At 27.3% G+C, this 20017-nt stretch overlaps 1 protein-coding gene and 1 long non-coding RNA gene across 3 annotated transcripts; one reads left to right on the top strand and one right to left on the bottom strand.

Annotated features, from left to right (window-relative positions):
- Positions 1-225: 225 nt before the first annotated feature.
- Positions 226-6303, bottom strand: LOC142326207 (protein prune homolog 2). 2 transcript variants are annotated; one of them, XM_075368491.1, is made up of 2 exons: positions 6194-6303; positions 226-1973 (listed from the first exon to the last, which is right to left on the bottom strand). In XM_075368491.1, the coding sequence occupies exon 2, from the start codon at positions 1959-1961 to the stop codon at positions 537-539; it is 1425 nt and encodes a 474-aa protein (XP_075224606.1). In that variant the 5' UTR covers positions 1962-1973; positions 6194-6303; the 3' UTR covers positions 226-536. The 2 variants fall into 2 exon arrangements, with proteins under 2 accessions (XP_075224606.1, XP_075224607.1); XM_075368492.1 differs by lacking the exon at positions 6194-6303 and adding an exon at positions 5915-6186.
- A 1080-nt stretch (positions 6304-7383) lies between these two features.
- LOC142326206 (uncharacterized) lies at positions 7384-15124 on the top strand. Its single transcript, XR_012756723.1, has 3 exons — positions 7384-7782; positions 13058-13233; positions 14980-15124. It is a non-coding gene; the product is annotated as an uncharacterized LOC142326206 (long non-coding RNA).
- The last annotated feature ends 4893 nt before the right edge of the window (positions 15125-20017 follow it).

The raw sequence follows: 20017 nt of genomic DNA, 5'->3' as shown, positions 1-20017 counted from the left end.
CTGTTGGAGACTAAATTTGTAATTTGGATGTTTAATTTAACTGTACTAACCTATCATTTTGTAAAATTAACTTTTTAAATAAATGATTAATAGTTCCTTTATTTACAAAATAAAACAGTTTTAAATGAAAAAAACACGGGCTTTGAAACCTATTTCTAAGGAATGGATTACAAATGTTCAATAAAAAACAATTTTTGAAAAATGTATTTGATAACTGCACCAAAATTATTTTAATAACTAATATAATAAACATAGTTTTATGCTCTTTTAAAAATATGGCAAAATAGTAATTAAAATTACTAGTACAATTAAATATTTTAGTCAATATTGATTAAACTATTAATGAATTTTGATTAAATCACTTATATAAGTTTGAATATGAGATGATTATTATTATATGTATAAAATAAATATTTCTACTGAAGCATTTTTATTTCATATAAATTAATTTTTAATACAGTTACAATCTTTCTTGGCAAAACTTAGTATACATGAAATTTGGACAACAATAATTTAAACAATACTATTAATTAACGTTATTTAGTTCGCTCAATACTCTGTTTAATTTGATCATATTGCTTTACTCTATCAGGTATACTGGCTTGTTCAAGTGGTAATATATCAGTTAATTCAGCAAGACTATTAATAAAAACTAATTTTCTACTAAATTTAGTACTTATAAACGGTTTGGTCATAAGTACAATAGTTTTAAGCCAAAATGTTGGATGTACTAAATACAAACGTTTTAAATTTTTTCTTAATTTTCTATCTATCATCTGATAACAACGCTTTAGCCATGAGAATGTTGGCATACAATCTTTAGCGGTGCCACCATGCAAATAAACAAGAACGTAATCTTCAGTGATAAGTTGATCAAGGGTTGATAGTACATAAAAAAATAAATTATCCATAACGTAGTTGTAATCAACTCTACCATGATGCGGTAAAAAGCATGCGCTAAATACAATAATAGCATTATGTGAACCAGCATTTAAGTAACCCCCATGTGACAAAACTCTTTTAAATGGTTCGATTACTTTCATATCAATTCTTCGTTCCATGCCAGCCACTGTACACGGTTGCCAATTTCTTGCTTCATTTCGTTCTTCTTCTGCTGTTAATTCTGGAATCAGTTCACCCTCAGCTGAGGGTGAATCACCTAATTTTTCTAATATCGAATCCTCTAATTCATCAGCAGAATCTAATTCAGGACTTAAAAATCGATCCAAATCCTCATCAGAGATAACACTTGATAACTGATCCTCATCACCAGCAGAAGACAAAATGTCTTGAGGTAAAGCAATTTTTCTTAATCTCGGTGGACCATTCAAAGTATTTGGTCTTTCTTCACGTTTTAATCTAACATCCTGACAATCTGGTGACAAAACAGCTTGAAAAATTGAATGATCTTCTTCTTCATCATCACTGAGACCAGTTGCACCAGAATCCAACTCCTGAGGTAACGGAATACCAGATGCTTCAAATGTTTGTCTTAATTCCTTTGGACTATTCGGAAAATCAACAGGTTCACATGTATATGTTTCTAATGTAGGTAATTCTAAATCTAAACTTTCTAAACTAATTGATAAATCTTTATTAGAATTATCTAACGGATGAGTAATAGCTGGTTTTGTATTATTACGAGTGATACAATTATTTGAAGTAATTACTTTTACATTTGTATTAGTGTTTGTGTTTGCATTTGTACCTGTAGTAGTGATGGCGGTAGATGATGTAGTTGTAGATAAATCAATAGTACTTAGAGTTGTAGAAACATTACTAATTTTATCATGATTCATCATTTGATTTACTGTACAATTATCAAGTTGATAATTCAATTCACTCAAAGGTGAATTAGCATCAGATACTTCACTGATATCCATTCTGTCACCATCAGATGGTGGTGTCTCATTTTTATCAGCATTTGTCATTAATTTTATTGAATCTGGTGAGCTCTGCATCAAAATTGTATTCTGTAACACAGATGTCATATTGCAAAAAATAATTATAAAATAAATAAATAACAAATATACAAATAAATTTAATTATCATACAAACTTATGAAAACTTTGGTTCAAAACAATGATGTTGTCATGGTTTTCAATTTATACAAAAAATGCTCTAAAGCCTTCACCTAACATTCAACAATAAGACACTGTCATATCTTTGAATAAACTTAAATGAGAGCTTTTCTCATTCTAATCCCAGCATAAAAAATTTGAATTAAATTGGGCCGAATTAAAATTTTTGAAAATGAGATTTCAAATAACATTATAAATTTATTATTCTTAAAAAATATATTTTATTCTTTGCACATTTAACTTTCAGAAGCCAGAAATAGTTTGATCTAAATAAAATCGGATTGCTTACAACATATTAAAAATCATAGTTTAATTGATATTTCAGATTGCTGATGTAAACATTTACAACAGTTAGATTGCTGATGCAAACAACAGTTAAGAGTGTTCAGTCTGGTTCTGTTTCTGATAGCATTTGGAAATTTAATTGTTTAAAAATTTGTACAGAGCTCTATAATAAAGTTGTACTTACGTATTAACGCCACCACAGCTACAGCTTTACTTAAAATTGAGTATTTATTTTATTGAGTCTCTTTATTAATTTTAAATGGTTATTTATATTTATTTATTTTATAAATATAATTTAACCAAACTTAACCTACGCTCGCTAAACCTTGACTAATTAACACCGTAATTTTTTGAGTATTTATTTAATAGATTCAGTAATTATTGTTATTTAAATAATAAATAATTGCAATAATTACTGAATTTATTAAATAAATAAATATTGCAATTATTTATTATTTAAATAACAATAATTACTGAATTTATTAAATAAATACTCAAAAAATTACAGTGTTAATTAGTCAAGGTTAGCGAGTGAAGCGAGCGTAGGTTAAGTTTGGTTAAATTATATTTATAAAATAAATAAAGAGACTGTTTTGAATCTATGTTAAACTCTATATCGGCCCATTTTCCACCAAAATCCGATTGACTACTTTGTTTTTAAATAAAGCTGTAGCTGCGGTGGCGTTAATACGTAAGTACCGTAAAGTTTATAAATTAAATAAGTAAATATAGTACAGCTTAAGAGAATCTATTTTAATCATCAGTCAATCTTTAACACACTCAAATAAAACGATTATTTTATCATGTTCTACAACATTTTAACAGCATAATCATATAAATTTTCTCAAATAGATGAAAATATGATGTTCCATGGTTTCAAAATATTTTCTACTTTTCCACTTTCAGATTTATAACAAAGTAGAAAAATATTGTTGTACTTCATCAGCCTTGAGATTTCAAGTAAGTAAAAATGTAAGAAATACATACCTTTATAAAAAATGAATGCAATAAATGAAAGGAATTGTGTATTTTGGTGGTGAGGTTTTGAAACCCTCAACATGCATCCTTTTGATGATAATATTTAGCCATGGAAAGTTTTATCAGCTTCTCTGCTACTTGGTTATAAGGGTTCTCCAAAATAAGTTAACATTTACCCATACCTTTTTCACTACGAGATATTTTGATCTAAATCTAAATATGTAGTAACACTAATCATATATCCTTCTCAAGAACACATTGTCATAAGCAAAGTAACTAAACACTGTACAGTAATTTTGTTACAAAATGCAAAAGATTGCATAAATGTTGCAGGTAGTATTTAAATTTTATATCTGCACAACTCATTTTCACCATACTTTCAATGAAATTTACTACAGATTACTTGAAATATGTCATAATAGTGCAACTTTATGCAAAATATCACAAATGGAGTATATTATGAGAATGGGTGGATGAATAAAAACAACAATATTGTATAAATGATATCATGTGTGTTCAGAGTTTCATCACTATGGAGCAGACTACAGAGGAATTGGATATTCTGCTTTAACTGTACAGTACATCATGAATTATGTATCCAAGACATCAAAAAGTAAGTATATTATTAAGTGTTGTTCATTGATGTTTTCAAGTAGCTATCTCATTTCTGGATAACTGCTGCAAAGTATACATATGTTTTGGACAATACTGATTGCAGTGAAGTGGTTCTGTCAATTCATATGAAGTTGTATAAAGTTCAGTGGAGTGGAAACATATCCATTCACATTCAAAATTCCTGAACTGCTATTTATTCTGGAAATATGTTATTAACCCTTTCCTTCGATAACCAAGGTATGCATAATAAATTTAGGTTTGAAGGCAATATAATTAAGGCAGCAAAAATCATGGAAACCTTAAGAGCCTCGAAAAAGTAATTAGATGTACTGCCAGGAAAACTGACAAAGTATTGTGTACATGCATCAACTTGCCACACTACATACGTAAGCATCAAGAAGGCTTTAATGAAAAAGTTCAAGTGAAAAGTGTATCAATACACAGATCTTGGGTTATGAAACATTCACATATTTAGCTCCATGAAGGCCTTAGGAACAGCAACATAACCTGCCATTATTATTTTTTGTTAAGTTTGTAGTGATTATATAAACACCCCTACAAAATAATAAGATCAGTTGTTTCTGTGATCTTTGCATTCAACTGTTTGCTTATTTTTGTGTTTCGTAAAATAGCACCTACAAATTAAGAAAATATAAAAATGTTATAATTACAACATTTTAAGTAATTATTTTACTGTAGTGGTTGTCAAATTTTGTTAAAAACGATAAAATTAAATAAGTTATATAAAATAAATAAATTTGGCCATTCACTCGTGTTCGTCACTTGGCGATTCCAATTTCTTGGAACTCTCAAATTAAAAAATTAGATGATTTTGCGATTATGAGTAACCACTAGACTAACCCGGCAGGTTATATAGCTGGATAAAGTTCTTTTTTCATAGTTATTTCAATTTTAACCTATTACACTGAGGTATTTATAATTAAACGAAAGAAACATTTAAAAAATCCAATTTTAGTTGACAGGTATTTTTAAAAACTGTGAGAAATGCCCAGCACTGGGAAGGAACCTGCTTATTAAAAGGTTTAGTAAGCAAGGGTTAACTTACAGATCACCAAACTTAACCCACTAGTATAGCTAATGTGATTGGTAAGCCCTACCCACCATATCATTATGTTAGCAAGATAGGTTTAACATGCACCAGGCTTTGTTGTTTTTTTACCTACTGTCATAACCAGCTTGAAGTAATGTTAAAATAATGTAATCAACAAAGAAGAAAAGTATACATTACATTTATTTTTATGCATATAACACTGAATCCTGTGTTTCATTTTGCAAAAAGGAACATTATGAAAATACTCTACAACAATTCAAAGAAAATGTTATCAATTAAATATTATGAAATTACTCACATGCTGCTATAAAAATTATTTGAGTTTAATTTGGTTGGTTATGTGTATCTTTTGTAGCTTTGGAGACTGGATAAAGCTTTCTAGACTTTTGTTGAACAAATTCTCTAATTTGTTCATTTAGAGAATTTGTTTGAACAAATTCTCTAAAAAAAACATATGAAGAGCTCATTAGTCAATGTAACATGATAAAAACAATATATAACCAACGTAAAATATAAATCTAAAGAAATATCATGTTTCAAATATTAATTTAATAATAGAATCCGATGTGAATACAGTAATAATAGTGGTAATGAATATTGTTAAGGTTTTATACTTGTTTTTTTCTATTGTTAGTAGTAGTTTTTCAGAAGTAAATGTTAATTTATTTACAAAAATGTTTCTGTTAACATTTATTTAACTAATGATAATTTTAAGTTTGTTTTAAATATAAATGTTAGTTTTTAGATTTATCAAGTACACAAAACTTTTGAATTACAGAATGAAAATATTACCTGACATACACACACATAAAGCATCGTTTAATGAGGAACATAAATAATACGCTTAATTATCATCGTCATCATGTAAAAGTAAACTAATTACCTGCTACACAGACTGCTAATCTACTGAACTAAATTGCGTAATCGCAAACAGCACATATATATTATTTTTCAGTTTAGTGACTTTGGTATTTTTCATAACTGAAATTAAAAAAATAAAAAACTACGGTTGCAAAAATAAATAACAGCTCCAACAATAAAATATTTAATATACAGAATGGTTACGCCTACTTATAGGCTTAGTTTTGTACAAAGACTGGTGAATCATAGCCTGTATAACACAGTAACAAACTAATCTATGATATAAAAATTTATGTTTTACCTAAATAACAGCGAATAACATGAAAAAGAATTCCCATAAACAAGCCACAACCTCTCCAACACAGTACCAGTTGATGCAGGCACATCTGTATTTTGTCAGCTGCGCTTTAGCGTCAACAGAATGGCAACATAACCAAAGTCAATAATTGAACAAAATTACATTTAAAATTTAATATTAAATATACTTGTAGGGTAATTTTATATAATTGCGTTACTTTGATAAAAGTTTTTATTTATTTGAATTTTATTTTATTATACGTTTATAATAATTTAATATTACTGTGATGGGGAAAAACACCTCATAGTTATATTTCTTTGCAAAGCATGATTCGTTAGTGGTTTTTTTTTATACTTTTTACATAATACAAATTTCGTATTTTAAAATAAATATTTCAATATGATTCATTTTAAAAGTATGTTTTTGTACTTTTATCATCAAACAAAAAAAATAATGTTGGCGTTTTTGTTGACAGTTAATGAATTCATTTGAGCATAAAAAATATGATGTGGACAACACATGACATTCTTGTATGCCTATTAAATTACATTTACACATTTTTTTAAAAATGAAACGTACATAACATTTTGTTATTGAAAACTAATGATACTTTTTCATTTTTTTATTTTTTTGTTATTCAATTGTAATTTTTTTACAATGAGAGGTTAATAATTATTAATAAATAAAAAAAAAAAAAAAAAGGAAATTAAGTCTGATTCGAGCAAATATGCCTTCCCCTAAGATCCAAATATTTCATTAATTAAAATTTTATTTGGCTATAACTCTGGAACCAGTGAAAATAAGTACCACTTATGATATATCGTTGAAAAACTCAACGAGGGCTTATTACTGTAGTTAAGAAAAATTATTTTTTTACACTTTTGGTTCAGTCGATTGCAATCAAAATAGGAGGTGCACAACTAGATGTTACAACAGTCCTAAATCCAAAATTTCAACATCCTATGACTATTCGTTTTTGAGTTATGCGAGATAAATTCGTACGTTCAGATATCACATCGAAACTAGTCAAAATGGATTCAGGGATGGTCGAAATGAATATTTCCTTTGAAATCTGGAAACCGAAATTTTTCGCGATCACAACTTCCTTTACTTCACACAAGGAAGTAAAAAAAACTGGCGGTAATACTTCCTTTCTCGGCAAATCTCGTCTGCGATCGGGTCATGGTCTTGCCGAACACAACGCGCAAATTACGTGGGTATGGTGACGCTACCTTAATCCAGTATTTGATTCAGGTAAAATTATTTTTTTCTTCCGCGTGCCTAAAAGTAAAAAGGCAATTTAGTTTTTATATTAACTTTTCAATGTGGGCTTGAGAACAGGCTTGTCACTAAATGTGTATTTTTGTTTCAATCACTCTGTGAATAAATATACTTTAAATGCACTGCGTTCATACTATAACTTTAATTTCTTATCCACCGTATACATTACAATCAAGACTTTTTTGTATTTGGTTTATCAAGTTTTTATCCAAGTAATCAATTTTATAAGAGTCAGCAGAATCATCCAAAGGGAAAAGATTTCTACATAATTGATTATTTTACCTGAGCTGTTATTTCAGGTTTATAGAAAGGTAAGAGTAATCACTGTTTTTATTAGTTTTTCACTATTGTGATAGAATATTATGTGCAATCCAATCTCAAATTGACAAGACAGTAGTTTTTCAAATGATCATTCAAGTGATTTTGATTGTGATAGTAGTAATTTGTGTGTATAGTTTTTAGAAAAGTTTTCCTGTCACTAACTGCTGTGTATAAGGTCTACCCTTGAACATAAAGATTCAAATTTACCAATTAACACAAGAATCAAATAAATAGTTTTAGGAATAGATGCTTTTCCTTGTAAATTACAACCCTTGTTTATACTTATTTTCTTTTCTTCATAAATATCAAAGATTTTGTTGACTACTGGAGCAATGCCATTTACAAACTAGGCAATACTAAAGGCTATTAAATGCTATTACCATTTGTCAGTAACTATCTGATATTAAAAAAGACTAATATTTTTATTTTATATAAAATTCTAATTATGATTAACACTGTTGTAGTACTTTTTATAAAATTCCAAATTTCATACAGATGCAAACTTTCTAGGATTAACTACTCCTTTGTAAACTACAAAACTACTCTTTTGTGTTGAATCATTTATGAGGCACCATAAATTGTAATTTGATAATCATAATTTTTAAAATCATTATTAATTTAACGGTCATTTAAAAGTATGTCCTTTTTCAGTGACAAAACTGAATCATATTTAATAAACAATGTTTTCAAAATTACATCATAACATTTTCAATCATTCTTGTGGCCATGTGTTTGTCAACTTTAGGATTTAATTTACCAATTTTTCCGCAGTATTTTCTTTTGAAAACAATCCCAAGTTTTCCTTTGTATTAACTCAGGTTAAATATAAACAAATGTGCTCTCCTGTAATTATAATAGTATTTTATTATACTCAATATCTTAATTTTATACTTAAAAACTTTATTTCCATGTCATCCACATGTCTGCTTTATAAATGTTGTGTGCTTTCTACACTTCTTTTCTTCTGCAGTACTTCGTAGTTACTTTATGACTAAAATGCCCTCTCTTTTTTTGCTTTTTGTCCAACACATAAGATAAATAGTATAAATCCCTTTCTCAACTCTCTTTCTACTCTTCCTTTCCATCTAATTTCACTCATTCTACATATCATAATTAAATTACAATCTACCAATTAATCTTTCCAATCAGGGTTACTCACTGATTGCCACTCACTGGTCCTTCTTCCGTTTCCTCTTCTCATCTGCCATTTTCATTACTCACACTTGGTATCCTGGTCCCCCATTTATTACAGTACTGAGCAAATAAAAGTTAAAAAATTAGACTTAAAATCTCTTTTAATTTAATTCTTTCAATTCAAATAAAAATCATAATAGAATGTTATAAGCATGAGGAGTATTTGGAAAATTAAAATACAAAACTTAAGTGCAAGGGAAATTAATTTTTCTTTATTAACAGTGCTGTCACATTGACAGAGTTCTGTGTTATGATTAAAGTTTTTATCAAGGATCAGTTGGAGCAAAATTGTGCTAGGTGTATGTGTTTAAGATGCCCATCTTAATTAAAACCCTGCCAAATATAAGCTGCAACAGTTTCTGATTTCTGCAATTTCACTGAAAGAAGAAATTGGTACTGAAATTCATTCGATACTTATTTCTGTTAATTGCAAATAAGCAAGAAGAAATAATGTTTGTGGTAAGTAGTGGAAAAGTAGTAAAAGAAATGATTCTAAAAATCATGTCAACCATTTTCTGAAACCGAAACAACACTCTTCTCATTAACTTTTTGCCTTGCAGACAATATAAATAATTTTACTTTCTATAAAACTCTGAAAAAAGTATGAAATGATACACAATAAATTATCAGGAATGGTGATTATCAGGAGTCCGATAGCTAGATTACAGTGCTCGTTTGTACACAGAAGTTGCAGTTCTACAAGATTAGAAGTTTAGGAAATGAAAAACTTTTTATAAGAAAGAAGCAGCCATTAAACTTGTGTACTAGTAGATTTTTGAATATAATAAAACAGCAAAAAAGATTAAGTGAAAAATATCATTGCTCATACCCATAATGGGTACAAAAGTACCCTGAACTTTTAAAATTTTTATATTACTTTAAAATAGATTCATGTGTTGACATTTTCTGGAAGTAAAAACTCATGTCAAATAGCAAGTTTAACCCGTAATTCCCTGTAAGGATAAAAACACTATCCTAAACTTTAAAAAGAAGTAGATTTTAAAACTTTGTAGCCAATAGGTTTTGCATGTGAAAAAATGGCAAAAGAGAAAATTGTCAAAATTTCTCCTCACATTCATGAAAAGAATACCTCTGCTTTCTAAATACAGTTTTAAAATTCACAAAATCATAGCTCAGTCAACAACTAGTGTATTTGGTAGCTAAATCCAAGATCCAGCACTTGATTCATAAAAATGAATAGTATTTAGTTTATCTTCAGATAACAAACATTATCAGATAGTTTGTTATCTTCCTTCAGTTACTATAGTTGGTAAGTAAAACAAAAATAAATCTTTCTATTATTCAAATTATTTTTTGCTTCACTTCACTTCAGACTGTATGTAGCTGCTGCAATGAATCTTGAAGCTTAGACTATGATGGCTAGTATGATGCCTGTTATCCAAACTGAAACTGAAAACATTCAGCTTAGTTTTCATGCACAGAAGCAAATTGCTTTCTTTTAAATACAACTTCTTATTATGTTAGTGGATGATATTATGAATTATATTTGTTTAATTTTCTAATTCTGTATAAATAAATAATTACGGTAAAATAAATAATTATTTTACCATAAAAAGAAATGTTATGGTATATTTTTAAATGTTATAAAAATGAAGGCCTATTCTCAACAAGTAATATAAATGTATTAGCAAACAAACTCTAAATGATAAAATAACTAACATTATATGCCTGACATATATAAATAAAGTTTATAATCTATCTTGATTTTATTTATTGAAAAATAAACTCATCAAGCCAAGTATTATCATTCAGGAAATGAGTCACCTTTCCATAGTTTTCAAATACAGCCAGAGTCCAATGTAAAAATAAATAATTACCCATAAGCCTACATTATTGAATGATTGATTATAATCCAAGTAACTAGTTATCCTGCATTTACTGATCCTGTAAGAGCATTTGTGCAAATTGTTTCTTTTTATTTGAGTTTTGATTGAGAAAAATAATCATATTTTTATAATCAGTTGTGTATTTTTAGTGTTTTATAATTAATTATGAATGAACCAAAATTTACCGTAAAAATCAAAAGCTAAAAATGGAAAGCCCAGGAAATAATAAGTAATGTGTTTGAGTTTATGAAACAAGAAGGTAATTGATTTCTGAAGTCAGAAAAAGAAGATAAACACCTGATTCACATTGAAACACTGTGTATGGGGTGCCATGATCAAATGTGCGAAAAGAGAAAAAGCAATTGCAAGAAAAATTAGTTGAAAATATGTTGGAGACTCCTTTCCCTACTCCCTGTGAAATGCCTGAAATAGGACTAGATGACTTTGACAAATGTGTGGTGAGACTGACTACAAACAAATTTTATAAACAACTGCCACAGTGAAAAAGATAATGTTAGTGCTTAAAGATGTCACTGGTTATTCTGGAAAAGATGAGATTGAGAAAAATAATAAAAGAATTGGGCTTTACATGGAAAAAAAAAACAAAAATAACAGGAAGGTTTTCACTGAGCGATATGACATAAGGTTTAAGCATATTCAGTATCTGGCTGCCATAAAAAAATTTAGAAGTGGAATTAGGCCAATAGTGTGAATAAAAAAGTCACATGAATATATATATTATCTTCTCATGCTACAAATAAATTGTGGTGTAGTAATTCAGGTGACATGCTGCAAGTTGCTACTTCAAAAGCCAGTAACTTTATTATTGTGCTAGAAATGGGCTTTATACAAAATATTTATTAACTTGGTAAGCAAGTTTAAAACGTGGCGATTACAGAAGTCAAATGAAAGTAGAAAATTACTTAAAATGGATATAAGAGATATTAATTCCAAATCTTCCCAATAATTCTGTGGTAATTTCTGACAATGCGCCCTATCATATTACCATTTTAGAACCAAATTTCAATTTCCAATTCAAGAAAAGAAGATATGATAAAGTAAGTGGTTGCAGAAGCATCTGTTCCTCATTCTTCCTCAATGCTAAAACCACAGCTGTACAAATTAGTAAAACCAAACAGGGAAAAGTTTACTGTCTACATTGATGAACTTTTACAAAAAAAAAAGCATGTTGTTCTCAGACTACCTCCACATCACCTGAATTTAAATCCTATGGAGATGGTTTGGTCAGAAGTTAAAGGTTCATAGCAAGTTATAACGTAAATTTTGATATCAAAGACGATATGAAAATAAGTGGCTGACATGAATAAAACAAACTGGAAGGTGTATTGTGAACTTCATGAAATTTTAGGGAAATGAAGCGAGAGTTCTGTAATTGTAATGCGGTGAATTTTCATGAATTTTATCGTTGATTTTCATAGTCAGTTCATCAGTCACAAGGTTAGGCCGACCACTGCAGTCCTTATCATGAACATTGATGTGCCATTTTTAAACTGAATGCACCCTTGCCTCACTCCACCTTCACTCATTAAGAATCTCTGTATACCTCAGTAAGTTGCTGATGAATTTCAATTGGTTTGAGGTTTCTTGCTAGTAAAAACTTAATCACTGAATCACTGAACGCACCTCACAACTCACGAGATTTTCTATTGAAGACATATTTCAGTAATTCACAATGAACAAAGTAGAAAATAACGATCCACATGCTACGACAGCTTGATGCGTACTTAGTGTGGAAATGTTTTGACGCCAAGATGGCAGCTCTATCCCCACCCATCTCCACAATAGGCACAAACGTAAGTTACTTTCTAGACCGCCCTCGTATATATGAATAATTAAATCAAATTAAATTTAAAATTATAATAATGTTTAAATTATTAGCTATACATTGAAGTGATTAAAATTTCAAAAAATTGTGTTCTGCAATCCTGTACTAACACTACAGTACATCTTACCAAGGCTCATTTGCTGACTGCACTGAAGCAAATATTATTCTAAAAGGAAAGTAGAATAATTCTAATTGTGGCTGTCACTGCTGTGGCACTGAACATCAAGATTGATTGTGCTGCCTGTTTTATACACCTCTGCTTGTTTATTCAGTTAGATTTGTAAACCTCCTCCTCTTCTTTTGAAATAAAAAACTGTAGTATACCTTTGTACAAGAGAAAGTATAATAAAATACATTCTACTATAATACCATCTACAGGTTAATTGATTACATGATGCTAGAAACATAATGGAAAAAAAAACATGTGTTCTGCATGGCAAATGTATAGGAGGTGGAAAAATTGCCAAGTTAATGATGCATTGATGTTAAAGGTTTACAATAATTCAGGAAAATATCCAAGGATATGATGGTGGAAGTAGTCCAAATTTCAACAGGTATGAATCTAATACTAGAAGAGTATCTTGAATATAGACTGTAATAGGGTACGAAATGGAACATTATATCTATTTGAAATAATCATTTATTTACTTCATTTTTTTTATAATATATTCATTTATATATATTTTTTTCATTTATTGCGACTAGAGAATTGATTTCTTTTTTTTTTAGTACAGTATACATCACAGATTTTATTAATAAGAACAATTAACCATTTGTACAAGTACAGTATGTAATATGTAATAGTATGCAACAATATTCTAATTTTAAGGTAATAAATTGCATTTACAGAACTTGATTCACACTCTTTAATATCATGAATTATTTTTCAATAATAAAATTAGAAAAATAAGTACAAATATTTGATTTATTTGAAGAAACTAAATTTTCAGTGTCTCTTGGTTGTATTATGAATAAAATAACAATATTTCTCCACCCAAAGTTAGTTAGTTGAATACAAAGTGGCAAAGAGAGTCATAAATTTAGTAGTGCAAGTATAGATCAATAGTGTTTCCCTCTAGTGTGTAAAATATGAGTGCAATTATGAAAATTTTGAAACTATATATTAACAATACATTTGGCAAGTAGAAATTATATTTTTTTAAAGTTTAATACCGTTAAATCATAAAATCAACATTGTCAAAAAACAATATACCACACTTAAGAGCGGTATAATGATTTTGACTACTATAAAATAAGAGTTCACTAATTACTTTCAGGTAATATTTTGTTTCTATTTCAATAAGATGTTTTGTACTTGAGTAAAAACCTAATTATGTCTCATAAATTGTTGTTAATTTTTCTGATCAAATTGATTAATTTGGACGATAATGATGCAAGTGATTTTTAGAGAGTATTTGTATTATTTTTTAATTGAAAATCAAAATAAATCTTTTTATTGATTTTGTTCAAAACAACGGATGATTTAAATTCAAAATGACCAGTAAGGAAAATATTACTCATTTTAAAATTCTTTTGGATCATGACAATAAGTTACATCCTGTAACTGATGTTTCTACAACTCTTGAAGAATTTTAAGGTGAAACATTCAGAAAAATAAAAGAATGAGAAGCAAGGAAGAGCTATGAGAAGCAATGCAGGCTATTTTGACATATTTAAAATACAAAAGTTTAAAATTGGTATCCTTTTGAAATGAATTAATTAAAATTAATGACATAAAAGAAAATATTACTTCAATGTATATTTGTGAATTTTTTCAATAGATGTAAAAAAATTGGTTTGTATCTAGTTAATTTATTTTTTTTATTTGTCAAAAACAAAATGTCTGTAGAAAGTGTAATTTTATAAATTTTAAAATTTAAAGTTAAACTAAATAAGTATGCTTATGAAATATTCATTTTGTACTGCTAACTTTTTCTCCTTTATTACTAGTTTTTTTCACTTAATTAAATACCACAGATCCTAAAAACTTCTCTTAAATGTCTAAGACTGATTTGGTGGTTCTTGAAATAATCTTGGAAATAGATACACATAGATTGAAATGAAATTTTATTTCTTTATAAAGTCTGTTTAATGTAACAGTTAAATTATAAGGAGTTTTTATTTTAACTAGTATCTCAAGTTACATAAACATTCTTCTCTACTTACTTAATATTTTATGGACCATCATCCTCATTACAGTTTATTTTTTTCTATATTAATACCCAGTCTAAAATTTTAATTGCGCTTAGGTGTTTAAGTTAAAAGTAAATTATTTTTAATGATTGTTATTGTTGCTACAGATAAAAGGTGCAGTACTGATAAATTCAACTTTAAATAAAGTCAACTTTAAATGCAGATATACAGAGTATTTTATTATTTTAAAAGAGATTTTAATTTATGTATTTTTCTATTATTTTCTATATTAACAAAATCATAATTCTCTTGTTTTACATAATTCTTTTGTTTTGCAAAATCAAATTCCATGTAGTCATGCTTTGTAGGTTTTCATGTTCTTTGTGTCATTAAAATAAAGTTTAAATTAGTCATAGTAACATAAAATTTGTCACAGTGTAAACTAACTAATGAAAATTTTATAAATCCATTACTTTGAAATAAACATTTAAAAAAAAATTATATTACTTTGATAATTCACTAATTATTTAAAATTTTACATTGTATTTAAAAATGAAATCATGGTTTCAAATTTTAGACATAATAAATTTTAAAAGAAAACTTGAATCAAATTAAAATCAATGTATATTTTTAATGGAATTTATAATTACTATGTTACTGGTTTACTTAAGGTATTTTGGCTCAATTAATGGCACTGTCTCAAGAATGGTTGGTCTAAAAAGACTGGTTAAGATGAACTGCCAAATTATAATGACTAACAGCTTATTATAATGGAGCAAATCTAATTACTCTCACAATTAATAATTTGTGCAGTATTTGTTTTATATTTATGTAATATTTTTATATGAAGAATAATTTTTGTCAACAAGACAGTCCTTAAAATGGAATAAAATAATATCATGGTTCGATCACAACATAAATAATATTACAAAAAAAATTACAGTTCACAAAAGAAATACATATATACATAAATATATTTTTTTAAATTATTAAAGAGTGTGAATTAGCTAATATTACTTACAATAGAAAAAAATTAATTGATTAAATTAATACAACAAACAATTAACATTCATAATAATAATAATAATAATAATAATCAAGTTATAAATAAGGTACACAATACATCACGAAACATACATTGTATAATCAGTATTGCAAGAAAAAGTATAATAAAATTTATGTTTTTAAATTAATAAAGAAAACTTTTAAGTAGATTTTATATGGAATTGAAAGAGAGTAATTATAGTAAAAATATAATTATGACAGTTACTGAGAAAAGTTAATGCTATGAGGTAGAAAATAGATTACTACAACATTGTAATACAATTTTAATAACAATTACAATGTAACAAAATAAAACTATTTTTATAAATAAAAAAAAGGTAACAAAATCTTTGTTAATAAATAATTAGTTTTAAAGATCATATATATATATATATTTACTTATTTATTTATATATATATAATACAGCAATATTTATTTGATTAAATATACATCATTATCTTCATTTTTCTCTGTTTAGAAAAAGTTATAACTAACTAAGAATAATTAGTTAGTTTTATAATTATGTTAAATAAGATATTTAAACATATCAACAAAAAATAATTTATTTTAATAATATTTAAATTTATCTAATAATTATTATCACTGTACCTGCTTGCCAATTTACCCATCTTTGATATTATCACACTTGTTTGTTTTATACTTGGGTTATGCTACTTATCTTGTGAATATATAAATCTCATTATTATATCTAGTGAAATTACAGTTTCATAGAAAGATAATGTAAAAAAAAATTAAGAAAAAATAATGCAATTCTGTATGTATTCAAGTCTAATTTTATTCTTATCCGGTTTTTCAGTTATACTATAAAAATACATTTAAACTTATCTGTACAATTTTTATATAATATCTGACAGAACATTGTAAATTTGTATGATACTTTTAACTGTTAGCATTGCTTCATTCTCTCACACCTTTAGCCTACATTACTTTTTTATTTTCTTGTAAAATGTAGATCAGTTTTCCTGACTGTGGCACATGGTACTTAACTGGATATCTTTGGTATTTAAAACCTATTCATATGGGCATTAAAATCAAACAACAAATAAATAAAAAATTATATAATATACAACATACTACACGAGCATTATGTAACGTTTTTGCCCATTAAACATTAAATATTGCTAATTAAATATTTTGCCCATTAACTTCTATAATCAAAGAGAAAAGTCTAATTATATATTATATTTTTTATTCATGGATCATCAGTTACTGAAAGTAATTTTTCATATAAATGGATTACATAAATTATTTTTTTTTTTTAAAAGCACAGGTATTAGAAGATGGTTTCAATATTAGAAGAAAATATAGCATATATAATAATGAATATTAGTAAAACTAAAGTAATGAGGAAAGGAAATTAAACCAATTAATATCTACATAAAATAAGAAAGAATCAAACAGGCTAAAACAGTCAAGCTTAGGTACTATAGATGCAAAAGATTGTAGATGTAAAACAAAATAAAACCAAGAACAGCAATGGTTAAGGAAGGATTTGTAGAAAGAAATAATTATTATACAGTAAGATGAATTTAGACTTTGGGAAAAGGATTAAGTGTTATATTTGGGTTTCACTATGGAGCCTTAGAATGTTACAATGCAATTTTTTTAAGTAGTAATAAATGCCACAATTATTTATTAAATTCTACAAAATTACTTGAAAATTGGCAAGCTCTAAAGAATAATTATATTTATATCATAAGGTTTCTGCCCTAGATAGTTTCCTTGTACTTTTTTCATTGCTATTTTTTTTTTAGAAGAAACTAAATTTTTGAGTTGCTGATAGCTCCCATTTCTTTTTAGATAGTTTATAATTTTTAATTGTTTTTGGCCTTCCTTCTTTTTACCCTCCAATATTGTTTTAATCTGTTCTTCTTCTTCCATTATAAATTACAGCCTTCAAATTAGCTTTCCTATACTGAATTGTTTTGATTAAATTTCCATTTCAGTGACTCTTCTCATTACATTTTCATTTTACATATTTAACTTAATTCAATCTCTTCTATGTTCATATTTCAAATATCGCCACCAGCCTTTTTCACAGTGTCCATGTTTCACAGATATATATTATATTTTTAATATAATGTGTAGCATTGTCTCATAAAAAAAAAAAAAAAGAATAAAAGTTAAACAGACGTTTATAAAAGTAAAAATATTAGATTTTAAATACTGTAAAATGTTTACCAATTTATTTATTTATTCTTTTTTTGTCAAAGTCCAAGAAATAATATACATTACTAGTGCAACAGAAAATCAAAATTTTGCTATAATGAGTTAAAATATGCTATTTGAATCTGTTAAAAAATATAAAATAATTAAGTAACTACATACTATCTTTAAACAATATAAAATAATTAAGTAACTACATACTATCTTTAAACAGTAGTTTACTTCTGCAAGATTTCTCACTTTTCTTTGCAAAAAGTACTTTTGCTGTGATCACACATGATTGTGTTATCAACAAGTTGAGATGATCATGTCATGTCATGTTAGGGAAGTTTAACATAGTAAATACTTAAGAATGAACAGTCCTGGCGTTGTGTCATCTTTGATCAAATAATTCTTATTAGCACAAGTTTCTTTAACAGATTTTATCCTTGTTGAACAGTATAAATTGTTAATATGTAATACCAAAAAACCACTGAATAATTGCTTGGATTATTGGTGATCTACTGTAATACTACTCATTTTTAATATGTACATTATGACAGATATTTTTTTAATTAACCTTAAAATCACTGAGATACATATGGAATGATGCCCACAAAAGACTTTATAACACTTCTAATGCTTATACAGATGAAGTAGTAACAACATTATTGGCAACTTTGAACTGCGTGTGAAGAAACTTAAGTGAAAAAATGTTAAGAAAATATGCATTAAACAGAAAGGTCAGTAGTTGACAGCTTATAAATCAGCCAAAAAACAATTCTCATTAAGAATAGGGAGAAAAATTAATTTTCAAGCAATGACAAAAACTAAAATATTTAATTCTTTTAGTATAAAAGAGTTATAGCTTATCCAAGCCGAATTGGCACAGATCTTATGAACAGCATAGTTGTATATCTTGTTGCCTAATGAGCACGGGTTTATAAACTAATCGATTACAGACAGTATGTGTACAGTAAAACGATTGTTTATTTCAATCAATGAATAAATTCATGTCATATTTATTTGTTACTTATTTAATCCCGAGTTTATATATTATTGAATTAATAATTTATTTCTTTATTAGATACTGAAATAGATATGTTATGCAATATTATGCAGACTAATCGGCTATTACTGATGATTGTTTAGGCCTAAATGTATTTATTTATAGTTTTATAACTGTATAAAATATCCAAGCCAAACATGCACAAGATTGATGTCTACTGTTTATGCTACGCCCTGTTCTTGGAGTGGCAAACAATCATAGGCTATGAGTCATATAAGAAAAATTTCTTTATTCAGGTTTGTGTAAATAATAACTGAACAGTGTGACATTCTAAACATTCAAATGAAACATTAAATCTCTATTTATACAAACCATTCCTAATTCATTCAGAGACTAACTTGTTTTTGTAAATGATTCTGTTCTAATTTATACTGTATTTGCAGTTAAAACTTGTCCAACTAATTGTGTGTATCCAAAGAACATAAAGTTATTGCCTGATCATAGCGTTCTTTGAGTTTAAAATAAGTAAAAGTCTTAAGTGAAATTTTGAAAGTAATTTATTCGTGTTAAATTACTAAATTTTTGTCAGGTCTATTCTTATGATAGTGAGTTGATTTTATTTTTTTTCATATTATGTCTAATTTATGCAGAAAAGGCAATCACTGCCAAGGGAAAGAAATTATACACAACATTTTCAATTACATGGCAGGAGAAGCTGCAGTTGGAATGTTTGTTAGTGACCCAAAAAAATTGTAGAACTTATTGCGTCTGCCACAGGAGTCTCAAAAAGAACAGTTTAACGAATTACTGGTGAAATAGCTAAGAAAAAAATTCATCTCTCCTTGCAAAGGAATAAAACGCAAAAAGGAAGTGACAAACCTTGATTGGAATGCCACGACATAGTGTTAAAATTTTACTTAAACGAGGGCTGCTTGCCTTCTCTAAGGAAACTTTCCACAAAACAGAAGTAATGGGATATTCATTGG

The sequence above is a fragment of the Lycorma delicatula genome, chromosome 6 (genome assembly GCF_047948215.1).
Source record: "Lycorma delicatula isolate Av1 chromosome 6, ASM4794821v1, whole genome shotgun sequence".
NCBI lineage: Eukaryota > Metazoa > Arthropoda > Insecta > Hemiptera > Fulgoridae > Lycorma > Lycorma delicatula.
Note: the sequence above shows the minus strand (reverse complement) of the source record. Positions and strands in the feature narration are given on the sequence as shown.